The sequence below is a fragment of the Archocentrus centrarchus genome, chromosome 23 (genome assembly GCF_007364275.1).
Source record: "Archocentrus centrarchus isolate MPI-CPG fArcCen1 chromosome 23, fArcCen1, whole genome shotgun sequence".
NCBI lineage: Eukaryota > Metazoa > Chordata > Actinopteri > Cichliformes > Cichlidae > Archocentrus > Archocentrus centrarchus.
Window position 1 is genome coordinate 583467 of NC_044368.1, and position 15627 is coordinate 599093.

Here is a 15627-nt window from a genome sequence, read left to right on the forward strand (position 1 = left end):
CGTTTAAAACACTGACGATACGGTCAGTGTTAAAGTGGTAACCATGGTGACGTTTAGCGAAGAGCTAACAGGATGTCGAGCAGCAGAAACAGGAAACACCGTCTGAATGTAATCAGCCCACGAGAGCCGAGTCGCTGACCTGAAGCTCCATCCAGGTTAGTTTGATGCTAGGAGCACAGCGTCTGCCTCTCTTATTCCTGTCCTATACAAATCCAGTAACCCTGCCAACAACACAAACCAATCACATGACAGGAGGTCACAATGTTTCCAATTAGCCAAACTGCACCATGGCGCCTGCGCTGCAGGTGACGAGTGTAAACCTGCTGCTGGTGCTGAGCTCGGGCTCCTGTCAGGGTGTGATTGGCACATTGTTTCTGCAGAACAACCAAACAGTGAGCCAAACCTGAGCATGGCGATGACCTCACTGAGACAGGAAATGACCTGTGGACAGAGGTGCAGTATGAGCACAAAGGGCATCAAACACTGGGGAAGTTTTCTAAGACAGCTAATCGGCTCCGTGCTGGGAAACACACGAGCCAATCGTGCTGCCGTGTGGGCTCAGCTGTGGATGGAAGCCGGTGTGAAGCTCTGGGCATGTGCAGGAGAAACCTGCGGCAAAGAAACGCTGTAAATTATTTATATAATATTTATATAATATATATATATAATATATATATAATATATATATATATATATATATAATATATATAATTTACATAAATAATTTACATTATTTATGTAAATTATTTATTTTGGAACAATGTCTCCAAACCTTTGAAGCACCTGTAGCAGATCTGACTGCTGATTCTACAGGTTTGAATCTCAGGTATGGCTCGCTCTCCATTTATTTAGATAAAACTTCCAATCACTGCGCAGAGGCGTGGCCAAGCAGGTGAGGCTTGATTTTTGGTGGACTGGCTCTCTAAAAAAGATGCAAATCCAGAGAAAACCCTTTTTTTTCTGCACCACATGAAGCTCCGCCTTAATCAATCCAAACTTATCTAGATATATTTAAAGATCGCAGCAGTATTGGAACCTCACGGTGTGCACACGCTTTCGCTTTCTGCTTCACTCGAACTGCAAAAGCCAAACACATGAACTACAGCAACGTGCCTCACAAACCCGAAACCTCTCCAGAGGGAAGAAAGTGCTTTAAATGACTCCAATCATCAACAGAACAGGAAACGAATTCATGCGAGTCGGAACAAAGGAGGTTTTTCCTCTTCACTGCAGCTCCTGCAGATTTTGGGAAAAGCCTCATCACCACTAAAATGCAAATCCCTCCACTTCACCTAATAAGCCTCTTCATCAGCCTCCTCTTCTTCTTGGCTCTAATTGTCTGTCATCCAAAATAATCACCCCCCAGCCTCAGAGTGTCATTAAAGCGGTCATTTCCAGATTACACAGGAGCAGCATTTTGGGACGAGTCAAACTCTCTTCTGACGGCACAAACCATCTTTTCTGCTCGGCTGCTCCTCTAGGTGGCTTCATTACAGAGCCCATTAAGAATAATCACTGTGTGTGTTCGGCGCGCCTAATGCATTAATTTAATTAGCAGCATTAATGGCGTATCATCCCACAGAGAGAGGAGAAGAAGAGGAGACAGCTGGGATGGAAGCTGCAGAGCAGCCGTGGAGGAGGTCAGAGCCTAACGACAGTCTGACTGTGGACGCCAACGAGGTCGGCCTGAAGTTTCCGTTTCAAACCTGCATCCAGGTCTGCTCTCTGACATCGATTTACTGCCCTGTGAGGAGTCCACATCACCTCGATCTGCTGCAGGAAACGGCCTGAAAGGAACACAGGAAGTCACCTGCTGACTGCAACTCCAGCAAAGTAAAAGCCCAGATGAGACTCGCGGAGATGTGATGGAGTCCTACGTTCTGGTGACGCTCACGCAGAGCGGCTCTGCTGATTTAACCGAGTTGGATATCAATGAAAAACGTCTGTCAAAGAGCCTCCTGTGAGCAGGAACCTCACACTGCTCTCAACACTCAGTTTACATCTTTAGACAGGCAAAGCACACCAGGTGCTGCCCCTCGGCAGGCTTCCTGAAGAAAGCTGGCTTTGAAGTAAGATGAAAACTGTTGGCGTTGCTCCAGGAGGAGGGTCTGCAGAACATCCGGTAAAATTATCCTTTATACAAGTTTGGATTTTAAGATGATTTCCTGCAGAATATTAAACTACTTCATGCAGCTTTGAAGGTTTCGCTCCAACAAAAGACCACAGAAGACTTTGATCCAGGAGATGAGGCTTCACCTCACATGTTAGACCGTTCTAGCTTCACTCAGTTCTGTTTCAATGTTTAAAGACTTATTATTTATTAGTTATCTAAAACCACTTCTTCAGGTTCATAAACAGACGGTGGTTTGGATTCTAACAGACCTTCTTAAGGTGTTAACTATACGTAGAAGCTTCTGCATTTCTGAGTTAGCAGGTGATGAGTCCTGACAGATGATTTGTGACTGATAAGCAGAGATCATCGCAGCAGAAGATCATCCAGGAGAAAATATTTCCCTCAAAATGTTGCTGAGAAACAGTTTATTCATGAGGTGAAGGTCACTTCAAGGAGCTGCTGCTGTGTGTGTGTGCATGTGTGTGTGTGTGTCAGCACAGAGCATCTGAGAAGAAGTCACCAGGATGTGAAGGGTCTGAAGATAACTAACAGAAACTGTTGGTACTGGTACTGAGCTCAGGGGTCTGGAGTAGGGCTGGGCGATATATCGAGTTTTTAAGAAATATTGATATATTTTCATACGCGATATAAGATGAGACAATATCGTTTATATCGATATAGTCTATGTTGCGTTACAATCATACCTGTAGATCCACCAGTTCACCTTTGTCTTCTCCTAGTTTGTCTCTGCACAGCTTCACCCTGCCCCGCCTCTCTCCCTCACCGCTTCACCTGTAAATCATGCAGGAAGTGACCGCGCGGCAGTGTTGCCAACTTTAGATTTAGCAGTTTTTTGGAGAGTTTTAGAAACCTGAAATCCTCTGCTGTCGCTGTGTTTTGTGTACATACAGACTTCATACTGCATCTATTTGTACGCTTTGGTATCGCCCGGACCCCCAAGAGTACCTGGCTGTTGGTTTGTACCGTTTGTATTGTAAGTCACGTGACCTTAATAGTGGAAGTGGGTCTTTTTTGAGGATGCAGCCGGCGGATACGTAGACGCTGCATTGACCGGGTGGGCTCATTGCTGTGATACGTCAGCACATATCTATGGGTATACTGAGCTAGCTAACCCTGCTGACTGAAGGATGGAAGTTTGTTCATTCAGTCTGTTCACATGTTTGTTACTGGATGTACAGGAGTACACACAGGAGGAAGTACTTTGGTGAAGTCTACTTCACTGCAGACTGGCTTTTTAAAGAATCAGTCAGCCTTTTGCTATTTTTGCTCTGTATCTTTTCTGGTTACATTTTAATAGCACAGCTGTGGGTCTTTTGTTATGGAGGAAAAAAGCATTAATTTATGTGAGTAGCATTATTATTTAAATATGCAAATAGTTTATTTTTGAGCAGTTTCTCATGTACATCTACAGCTGAATGTTAATAAAAGTGTCTGTGTGACATCTGGGACATGTAGCTTTGACTCAGAGGTGCCTTTTTGTTTATACCTTTGGGAAGAAAAAATATCGAGATATATATCGTATATCGCCATTCAGCTAAAAAAAATATCGAGATATATATCGTATATTGCCATTCAGCTAAAAAAAAATTGAGATAATATTTTTGGTCCATATCGCCCAGCTCTACTCTGGAGGTGATTCCACTCTGAGCGAGCATGCCGAACCATGTGGCCACAGGCTGAGCAGGAACTGATCACGTGTTCTTTAACGTGAAGCTAAACCCAACCAGAGACGAGGCTCTGAAGTCAGCCGGGTTCCAACCTCTCTGCTAATCTGCTGTTTTTATAGAGGACGCTTTAATCCCAGAGTTCAGTCTTTAAGGCAATCAGCCGTCTGTTATATCATTCAGTAACCTGCAACAAGCTGGCCTCCATCAGCCACCCTGCTGCTTCTCTCTCCTCATCAGTAACACAGGCGCGTGACGAAGCTGCCAAAATACTGAAACAAACGTGCAAACAAGTCAGAGGTGCTCTGTAAGGACGAGGCGGCATCGCTGCGTAAATCCGGCTGGAATATTAAGCATGCAGAGGATTTGATCCCAGCAGCTTTCACCCACAGGCCGTCTGGAATTCCCTGAAAATATTAATAAGCTTGAAGCCGTTTGAAATGCTGAGAAAAAACTGCACGTCAGCACTTCCACCTGAATTATGTAGATTATATCGGTGTAAATAAATTACACGACTGAGAGAGGGAGCAGTTTTCCTCATTTATGCTTTTATGGGGAAACATTTCCACCTTTTCCAGATTTGCCTTTAATTTTCATTCATTCAGATTCTGAAAATTAATAAACTGTATTTTTCACCAAATAAACTCCTGCTGGTCTTAAGCAGTGAGCCCCCTCCCACCTTCAGGAGGTCATGTGACTTAATCATACATGCCTGTTTGTGTCGAGTTGGGTCACTGGGCTTTGCCAACAAAAACATGAAACACACACACACACACACGCACACACAAAGAGCTCATAATGTGACAGTGACTGCTGCAGCAGCCTGTAAACACCTGAAAGACGAACCACAGGTGAGCTGCAGCAGGTTAGTGGGGCGGGTCCTCGGACAGGTGCCATCTGTGTGTGTCTCATTTCACCTGAGCATCAAAGTTTAAACCTGAAGGCTTCAGTTCAAACTCACAAACTCAGGATGAACTGAGCACACCAGAAACTACAGGATGAATCTCAAACACTGCAGCGTGTGTGCGGTCCTGTGTTCAGTCCCTCAGCTGTTTCTGACTCTCAGCTGCTTCAAGCAATCAAGATCCAGGCTCACAAACTGCTGTTACCATGGCGATGTAGCCGGTAAGACAGGCACAACCTCCATAACCCTGAAAACACCGAGTTACACCTGAAGACACCACCAAAACTGTGTGTGTGTGGGTGTGTGTGTGTGTGTGTGTGTGTGTGTGTGTGTGTGTGTGTGTGTGTGTGTGTGTGTGTGTGCGTGCGTGTGTGTGTGTGCCCTCTGACTGTTTGTAGGATGACACACAGCAGGGAGGGTCATGATCTTCAGATATTCAATCATCACTGAAAATCAGAGTTCCTGAAACTGCATCTTGATCTAAAATGCTGATTTTTTTTTAACAGTGCCTGAAGGTGGCGGTAAAGCACCTGCAAGAAGCTTTTTGCCACCATAAAAGAACAAAAACAGAAGCAGTGACGCGTGCCTCGTGCTGTACAAACAGGAGGACTTCTGATCCAAACTGCAGCAGGTGAAGCTCAGACGCTGTGAGCCCATCATCAGAGAGCGCCAAAATCACGTTTTCACACCTGGACCTTCTCTGTTTAAATAATCCGATCTGATGAGTGGATCCTTCTAACAGTAAGCTGCACACTCATCTCTACAGACTCATTCTAATTACATCTGAAAGCATCTACAGCACAACATCTCCGGCTGATCTTCACTCTCTGGTATCTGCCAGCTCCAACTGAACTTCTTCATGAGTCGCCAAGAAAAACAAGTGACTTTCACTCTTTTAGTTCTAATCCAAGATGGCTCCCTAAACTCGCCACAATCTGTGTTTGTGAGTTCTGAAACACAAACTAGCTGACAGAGAACTCAAGTTTCAGCACCACGGACAGCGAAAAACAGCAGGAAACTGAATGAACAGCTTAAAGCAGCTTTAAGCATCTACAGCCTGACAGATTTTAAACCAATCAGCATCTGATTGGTTTAAAATCTGTCAGCTGAAGATAAACACTGAAAGCTTTGAAACATTAGAGACCAAAGAGATTTGCTCTCACTCCGATTTCCTCTTTTTCAAACCAAAAACTCCAACGAAATCTCAGCTCCACCCATTTTTGGACCATGAAGCTCCACCTCCTTTATACACACAGACACACACAGTCAGCATCACCTACCCCAGTGTCGTCATGGTGACGATGGTGTACCAGAAGGCGGCGGGGATGCTGGTGAACTTGCTCCCGGACATCCCCTTCTCGGCATAGAACATGACAGTGGCGAAGATGATGATGGCCATGGTGAGGGAGAAGAGCAGGAAGCCGAGCTCCGAAGCGCAGCTCTTCAGCGTGTAGCCCAGGATGCGAAGTCCCGCAGAGTGCCGCGAGAACTTGAAAATCCGAAACACTCTGAAGACGCGCAGCGTAACGAAGGCACCGCTCACGTCCTCGTTGTCCGTCATGACCAGGCCGATGTAGTACGGCATGATGGCCACCACGTCGATGATGCTCATCACGCTCTTCACAAACTTGTAGCGACTTGGAGCAGCCAGCAGGCGGAGCAGGTACTCCACTGTGAAGATCATGACGCACGCAGTGTCCAGGCAGAAGAAGGCTAGCTCGTACCGCTCACCGCATGACATCACTTTGACACGGTTCGGTGCGGTGCCGCACGGGACCGTCTCCACTACATTGGCAAGCACCGACACCGCGATGAAAAAACCGGTGACGTAGTAGAAGACTAGCGCCATGGTGGAGGTGTGCGGGTTCTCGAAGGCGCGCCACATGCTCTCCCGGAAACTCATGTCCACGGCAATCAGGTCATTGGACTGCTCGATCTCCTCGTCGTCCTGAATGCGCTCCTGGTTTTCGCGCCGCCGGTCCTTGTAGTCCTCGTAGCAGCAGTCCCCGATGATCTCCGGGATGATGCCGAAGAACGCCAGCTCCTCATCGTACGCGGCGATGCACTCCTGCCGCGGGTAGTGCAGCTTCCCGGTGCGGTAGAAGTTGAGGACATGGCGGAAGATGTCCGGGTCGCGGTCGAAGAAGTACTCGTTGGTCTCTTCGTGGAAGAAGAAGTCCCGCTCCGTGCTCCCCAGCAGGGTGTCCGGGTAGCGTTCCAGCGTGTCCCGCCACGTCTGGAACTTTGTGCCGCTCACGTTGAGCACGATGAGCCCGTCCTTCCCGCGCCGCTTCTCCTTCGGGGGCAGCGGCATGGGCGCGCTGGCCACCGGCATCCAGCCGATGGCCGCCGCGCGGGCGAACGGCAGCCAGGCGGCCACTCCTGCTGCCATGCTGCTCCTGCAGCTCTGCGGAGGTTCGAGAGAGGGAGGTTCAGGCAGCAGCGGAGCCACGAGAGGACATCCGGGGGGAGAAGGGAAGCAGCTGAGGAGCCCAGTTTATCCAGAAGGAGAAAAGGATTTTACGCACCAAAGCGATGCGCCAGGAATCAGAAACAAATCCACATGTGCTGCGTGTCCACAGCTGGAGACGCGCAGAGACTGTTTGAAAAGCTTCAAACAAACTCAGAAACTCTCAAAGCGTCACTTTTCTGCTAAAATTGCTCAAAATAAATCCGGTTTCAGTTCCCGCAGCAACAAGTTCAGCGGCTCCACGCCCGGACACGGAGCTGGCACGGGGACGCCGCAGGCATGCTCTGCCCCGGGTCTCCCCGCTCGAGGTTCCCGGTGATCCGCAGTAATCAGCTCCCCGCCCAACGCGAGCTTCCCACGGAAAGGTCAGCGTGAACGAGAGGAGATCCGAAGAGAAGCGCGGGGGACAGACTCGATGCTGGCTGGAAGCGGCTCGTTCTCCGCTCACACAGGTGCAGCTGGAGAGAGAAGCGGAAACCCACGTTACTCCCTCCGTCCTCTCTCTCCTCCTTTCTCTCTCTCCTTCTCGCTCTCCTCCTCTCTCCGGATGGGGGCGTGTCGTGGAGAAACCCCGCGGATCAGATGGAGAGACTCCGGCGCCTTACGCACTGTTACACTGTCCTCGCGCCGGGCCACGAGGATCGTGTGTCGGGGTGTGTTTGTGTAATCAGCCCCGGGCGGTGACAGCAGGCAGGTCCGCGCGCCCCCGTCAGGTGGAAGTGATTGTTTTAGGCGCAGCAGGGAGCGCGCAGGAAGTTTGTGTTTTTCCTCAGTCAGCAGGAGTCAGAATCCATCAGGAGGAGAAGTTTGAGCTGCAGCTGCTTCACATTTATACATTTCATTAAAAAAGCTCAACAGGGCCAGAAACAACCAGACCAACAGAAACCCGCCGCTTTTCCTTCGCTTTCTGCTCTGATTAAAGGAAAGAGCCTCACAGACGAGTTCAGCTGCTTTGGTTCAAACCTTAATGACATCTGAAGTCTTCCAAACACTTTTACCTGCAGGTAGTTCCCTTCAGTGGTTCCCAAACTACAGGCTGCTCCCTGCTTTGGGTCAGCAGGTGAATCTGAGTGGTCCGAACATTAATGCAAGAGAAATAAAAAATTTCTCAATTTTGAGTTTTTGTGGTGAAATATTGCAAAGTGTTTCCTTTCAGGCACTGATTGTTAAATAAAAGCTGTTCTCACTCCTGCTCAGGTGTTGTGTTATGTCTGCAGCAGACTCAGTGTGATGTCCAAGTGTGAGGCGTTCATGTGACCCGCCTGCTCTGGTCACATGGTTCCTTCTGTCAGTGGAAATCAGCAGGTGTAAGTTTAACATCATAAACATGATGGAAAGTGCAGCAAAAAGACAACGTTACAGGAAGTCCTGTTACGTTTGAGAAGCTGTCAGAAAATAACTGAGCCATAAAATGAAGCGTGTTTGTCCTGAAACACTCAGATTAAACTCAAAGTTTCAGCCTCTGCTGAAGCAACAGGACAGAAGTGAATCTGCAGCTGAGAATCAGACACTGACTGAAGGCTGGATTCTTAAAGAAAAGCGAGACACAGCAGGAAAACCTCAGCTTTAACTTACCCTGCAGACCTGACCTGCTCCAGACAATCGACACCAAACAGCATCTCAGGACAAACGCTTTGGAGACGAAGAGGTTTTAGATCTGACACTTTTCCTGACGAGCTGCAGCCTGAGTGTGAAAACAAAGAAGATATCCTGGAACTGTTGGACCTGTTTTGTGTCCAGGATCCAGATCTTCAGCCTGAGTGTGCTGTCAGCAGGTCTGGACTGGGCTGCAGGTTTGCCTCACGCTGGCCTTCATTAGTCTAATGGACCTGGATCCAGTGTTTGCCAAACTGCCTCAGTCTGTTTTACTGCAGCTTCACACTCAGGCTGTCAGAGGTTAGAGGAGCTGACACGTCTGGAGTCTCCTCATTTTTCATTAAAGTCTGGCTGCTGATGAGCTTCCTGTTTGTGGGCCGCTGTGACATCGCAGCAGACTCACGGCATACACTCGAGACTCTTTCTTCTGTTTCTATCTGAGACTGCAGCCTCACGCTGGTCGCTTCTCCTGTTTGTGTTATTTTAGGATTCTCAGAGAGAAAGATGGCAGCACTACAGCTCCAAAACATCAGCAGCCAGATGTTCGTTTGTCAGTCTGAGCGAGCTGGTGATGTAATGGTGAAGAGGCTGAAATAAAGCCAGAGCATCCAGAGGTAGATGTCGTTTGGAGGTCCTCTGAACAACATAACCATCATCATAATTCAACTCAGTTTTATTTACAAAGCACCAAATCACAACAAACAGTCACCTCAAGGCACTTTATATTGTAAGCTAAAGACTCTGCAATAATTACAGAGAAAACCCAACAAGCACTTGGCAAAAAGAAACCTCCAGCAGAACCAGGCTCAGGGAGGGGCAGTCATCTGCTGTGACCGGTTGGACTGAGGGGAGAGAGACAGGACAGGTCAGGCCAAAGATGGAGGATGAGGGTTCAGCTGTTCTCAGTAATGTTCATGTTGAGGGTCCATGATGGGCAGAGACAAAAAGTTATCATATGACAGGAAGCAGATGCCACTTCAGCCAAGAGAAGGTCAGAGATGATCCAGGTCTGAGTGATTACTCTGCTGCTGCATGGTTTGGAGCACTCGCTGTGAACAAGTCCTGATCCTCAGCTTCACGTCCACACTGAGAGGGACACTGTGGCTGCCCCGCATTAAAGGAAGAGTCCTCACTGCTGATGATTTAGCTCCATTTATGTCAAACAAACACAGCTCACCAAATGTGCTCCAAATCAAGAGAAATATGGAAATCAATAAGAGCATCCGAGTGGCCCCTCAGGTCACCGACCTGCTTCACCCGACCCTGACCGAGTCTTTACCTTCATATAATCAGTGACCTGATGGGACTCGGTCCCCGCAGAGTGACGCTGTGAGCAGATGGCTATCCCCACAGTATCAGTGAAACACACACACAGCAGGTTGATGTATTGAGTGTGTTGGAGCTGCGCTCGGCTCCTCCATCAGCAGTCAGAGGAGGTGCAGGCAGGAGGTCTCACTCTGCTCCTAAATCACACAACAGAACGAAGCCAGAGCAGCTCAGATCGATGCTGCCACAGTGTGTGCGCGTGTGTGCGTGCGTGTGTGTGTGTGTGTCAGTCAGTATGTTTGATTGATGGGTCCCTGCAGAGCTAACAGGGAGTCTGAGCTGTGTGTGTTCCTGTCTTTGTTTTTCTCTTCAGATTTATGAGTTCATGAAAAACTCACCACTCTCCATCATTATAGACTCCACGGTAAACATCATGTTCAGGGCTGACACTGAGCCGACTGTGGGCCGCTACAGGGCCGACTGTGGGCCGCTACAGGGCCGCTACAGGGCCGACTGTGGGCTGCTACAGGGCTGACACTGAGCCGACTGTGGGCCGCTACAGGGTGTTAAACACTGCGTTTCTTCTGAGGACAGCTGCAGATGCTTTGAATTGATGCCCATTTAACTGTGATCACGCATGTCGGTCTCAGGTCGTGTCTTCATACGTGGATGTTCAGAGTCAGAGTGACGTCCTCCTCCTGAGGAGATGTCCTCTCTGATGTCCATCAGAATGAACCACACTGAGAAAGCAGAGAAACACACAGTGCAGAAGCTGCCTGAGAATCTGTCTGTCTCCTTGATGTTTATCTGAACATTAGTGACTCACTGCAGGACAGAAGCTGCTCACGCTCAGTTCAGCTGCTTTATTTCAGTAAATATCATTAGAAACAGGGATGGAGCTGCAGCTGCTCCGTGGGAAAACTGTGATTATTCAGCATATGAAAGTATGAAGAGGATGATGTCAGAGCAGTGAGGCTGTGTGTCCTCTTCTCTCTCAGCCTGAAAGCACAAATAATCCATCACTGTGATCGACAGGCTGCCCTCTGCACCTCGCTCTAATTGGCTGCCAGGGAGCACAGGTCAAAGGTCAATCACCTTTTTTCTTTTCTCCTCCACAGAAATAAAGCAGCCGATTCACCACAACAAGCAAACAAACAGGGTGAAGAGGATAGAACAGCTGCCCCCCCCCCCCCCCACACACACACACAGGTGGAGAGAGGAGATGGAAAATGAAAGCAGAGTTGAAGGATGGACTCCTCCACTTCAAACAGGATTCCAGCTGCTGTGGTTCACTTTAATGTGTCCGCTGTGGCGCTCTGGGTCATGTGGTACAAAGCCCCCACCCTCCACTCTGGAAATGAGGATTTTATTTGCCCAGAAGGGAATGAACATCCTCAGCATCATGAAAAACGTCCATGAATGACCATCACAGCTGCTTTTGGCGTTATTCACGGCAGCAAGGAACTCTGCAGGTTTGATTTGGCAGCTTTTTAAACATTTTATTAAACAATTATTAATGTTATTTCTTTTGCTGGATGCTCTTCATGACACAACTGTCAGGAAACTCGGGTCCACGGTTTGATGCTGTAGGAGCCTCGGTTCTTTTCATGATGGCCGTGATCTTTTGAAAACGGTTCGTCTGAAGCAAAAACACTCGATCAGTGTGAGCTCATCACTGATGCAGCTTACTGAACAAACCCAAACAGTTCATTTCTCCATCTTTTTGACTTTAACAAATATTTTCATCAGTGATTTTACAAACAGGATTCATGCCACACTGGGTGGTTTATCCTTTAACATCATTTGGCTTTTATTTTCTCTTTTATGAGGAGGTCTTTGTTTTCTGTGGGACAAAAATTCAGGCCAGAAGCAAAAAGTCTCCAACAAGCCCTGAAGTTCATCCCAGAATCAGCAGGTAGCTGCCGGCCGAGATGTCCTGTCACAAACCAATCTGAGGCAGGAAAAGGAAGTTCAGAATAGAACTGCAGTTTCCTGATAAACATACAAACAACCGTTCTAATAACGAATAATGAGCTCCGCTGGACCTGCAGGAAAGGCCACACAGGAGGGGTAATAATCACAAGAACCAGACAGGAAGTAATCACATGGGAAATGCACACTCACCAAAATAAAACAGTAAGTGAAAACAAGGGAAGACAGAGGAGCTAATAGACAGACAGAGGGAAGGACGTGGAAAAAGAACATAAAACCGAAGAACCGAAACTCAAACGAACCCACCGCGATTCGACTTCGAGCTGCTCAGCAGGTGATGGAATGCGGCGTGAGACCTTCAGGGTGGGCGATGAACCCGAGCCGGAGCTTTGAATGACGCAGAGAGAAGAGCTGAAGATCTGCGGCTGCGTCACAGAGAAGGTTTCCTTTGAGATGTGGTGACGGAGACTAGAAACAAGCAGCTCGTGCGAGAAACCATCAAACATCCAAGACTGAAGGAAGTGACATCAGAGACTCTGAGAAGTTATTTCTGCTGAAGGAGGAACATGAAGCAGAGCTGCAGTGTTGATGCTTCTCTTCAGTAAATGATGGTGTACAGCATTTATCTGCACGCTGCATTTCAGACTTCAAGAAGCCCCAAACTTCAGAGGGGGGGTAGTTATTTTTTCATGTGTCTGTACTTGGAAACATGCAGGAAAACTGGAAAATGGAAGCTGACAGTTAGGGTGGTGTGAAGCTGCCGCCTGAATCACAAAGTAACTTTAAACTTTTGATTTCGTGCCGCCGTGCAGCGGCTTCACGTCTCCGCTGTAAGAAAAACCCGTTTAATTACAGCTTCATGCCAAACACGCTCCTTCAGACGTGCACAACATTAAACAGCAGCACTTCAGTCTGCAGCAGGTTTCCCTACAGCTACAATTACAGCTCATTACTGTGTCACATATCAATTAGACCCAACACACACACACACACACACACACATGTATCTGAGGGACTGTGGCAGTTTGTACACTGAACCTAATTTAATTAATAACTGACATTTAAACAGTAACCGAGCTCTGAGTGCAGAACCAGAACGTCTCACATACGCTGAGACTGAACTTATTGATTATTGAGCTCTGGTTCAGACTCTGAGCTGATTTGGGGGGAGATGATGATCTTCTCTGATCCAGAAAAACATCTCAAAGCTCTTTTATATCTTTGAAAACACAAACCAGGCTGTGAAGAGCTGACTGCAGCAGCTCAGCCTCTGGACTTCCATCACTGACGTTTGCGCATTAAAAGGAATTTTCCTCTGTGCCTCATATCTCACTTTCATACCATACAGCAATGATCAGGTGAGATCTATATGAGGGGTGATGATCAGTTCATCAGACCTTCAGTGTGTCAGTGTAGTCCTCAGTCTAAAACAGCAGCTGTCCAGAGGAGAACTCTGAAACCCTCAAATTCAAATCAGACAAGATTTTTATTTCTGTTCCCAGAATGTGTTTGATCACACCTGCAAACCCAGTCTTTATTGGACCAACACTCCTTTTTTGGGGGCCCGTAAGTCAGCAAGGACGATCCGATCACACACTGACCAAATATTCATCCTGAGAAGCATCGCCGAGCACGTGGAGTACAAGCGGCCCTTTGGATCAACTTCATAGACTTCCAGAAGGCTTCTGACAGCATTCACCGGGAATCGCTTTGGAACATCATCCACCTGCGTGGAATCCCGCAGTGCATCACGGTCTTCAAGTCCCAACTAAAACAAAACTGTCTCATCAGGACGGACGCGGGTCACACCGTCTCAGGCATCAACTTGGACGGGCACAGTCGACTCGCCGATCTTGACTTTCAGACCCTGATATCAGAGGGTGGACACCATCTCCAGGACCCAACATCTAACATGAAATTTGCTGGACACAACATCCGCATGGACGACAGCCGAATTCCAATACCCCCCCCCCGAATCAGTCAGTCAGAAATAAACATGTTTACAGCATGTTTCAGCGAATTTCCTCCTTCACAGCAGCTGTACGGGGGGCTGTTTCTGTAACTCACCTGTTTAAACTGGATTAAAGCTTCAGCAGAGATGAGATGGAGGAAGCCTGAATCCTCTGCAGGACGCCTCTGTGGTCTCGCCTTTGCTCGTTTCATCTCTGAATATGAAACGCTGTAAACACTGCTCACCCTGACCCTACGCTGCTGCAGTCACAGTCCAATGAACTGAATTTTTAACGCAGAAATTGTTTCACATTCGTGTTCAAAGGAGAGATTTTCTGATTGTATTCGTGCAGATTGCAGTGTGAAGATGCTGCGTGTGGTAACGCGTGGGCCTGCTGGGTTCAGCCGGGTCTGAGCTCGGAGCATTAACGGGCTGACAGGGGGGACGTGTCTGAGCGGAGAGCAGGATGAAGGATTTCTTTCATCAGGTGCTGCTTGAAGGTCACTGAGCTGCTGCTGGATGTCAGAAAGATTCCTGAGCTTTGTTATAAATATTTGAAACCTACCAGCCTGCGAGTGTTTTCAGAGCTTCGATTGGCTCAGTGTTTTTATTTGATCACGCTGAGTCTTTGTCGAGCTGTGTGAGTGGTTATTAGAGTTCAAAGTGAATGTAAAATGCTCCGTTTCTGTCAGTGAGTAAAGAAAAGCAGCTGTTCACGTTTCCTGTGTGTGTGTGTGGAGGCTCTCAGTGAAGCTGGCCTGCAGATCACTGTGATGTCCGCGTCATGTTTGTGGTTCACATGACGTTCAGATGATCATGTTTGAAGATGATGCAACTTTGACTGAGACTGAAGGATCTCTGACTGAGTGAAGGCAGGCAGCAGCAGTGTTTGGAGGGTTACCTGGAGCTTCGGTTAGGCTGACAGGAGCACATCCAGCTGAGGTCCATCTTCCATCTGCCATCACGGGCGTGAATATCCTGGGAGTTTTCTCAGAACCGATCTTTCCCAGGGCGGGATGATTGTACAGGTGTTAGCAGCGTTTGAACTTCTCTGTATGAATCTTTGTTTTAAGTTTTTGCTGTAAATTTGTGTCTTTAAGTGCTCTGAATGAAGCTGCTGCTCTCCTGGGAGCCCAGTTCCTGCTAATCTGAGCTGCATGTCTGAGTCCGACGGCCTGTTTCTGTTTGTAGCTGTGAAACGAGAGAAAAGACTGAAATTAAAGCAATTTAATCATCATCGGCCTCAAGCTCCCCACCTCTCCCTGCACGCACTTCATCTTCTGTATGAATATAAACCCGCTGCTCACGTTCCTGTTTCTAAGCTGCAAACAGGGATGGAAAATCTGGATGAAACAAACAAGAAAAAGATTAAAGTTTTCTATTAATGTAGCAGCTTTGAGCATTTAAGGCTCATTCTGCTTTATTTCCCACTGCTGTGTTTCTCCTTAATGTGTGTTTTGTGTCTGTGGTGCAGGTTAATCAGCTAATATCAGCACAGCACACACGTGTGTGTAAATCCAGCAGAGACCGTGTGTTCTGTAGGTGTTATTAAGTGCAGACTGTGATAAATAATCTGGAACTCTCTCCTGATTTTCCTCTTTTATTTCTTCCTGATCCTTTGATGTTGTTCTGGTTTTGTTGGGAACTTTGTGTTTTGTGTGCGTCCCTGATATAAATAAAGTTTATTCTGCGCTCTCAGTCGGCGTCTGG

General features: G+C 47.6%; 1 protein-coding gene across 1 annotated transcript in view; it reads right to left on the reverse strand.

The window, feature by feature from the left end:
• Positions 1-7094, reverse strand: part of LOC115773535 (potassium voltage-gated channel, Shal-related subfamily, member 2) — a 105281-nt gene extending 98187 nt beyond the window's left edge. Inside the window, exon 1 of the mRNA XM_030720332.1 lies at positions 5983-7094. Within this exon, the coding sequence (XP_030576192.1) occupies positions 5983-7094 (1112 nt within the window). The remainder of the gene's footprint in view (positions 1-5982) is intronic.
• Positions 7095-15627: the final 8533 nt, after the last annotated feature.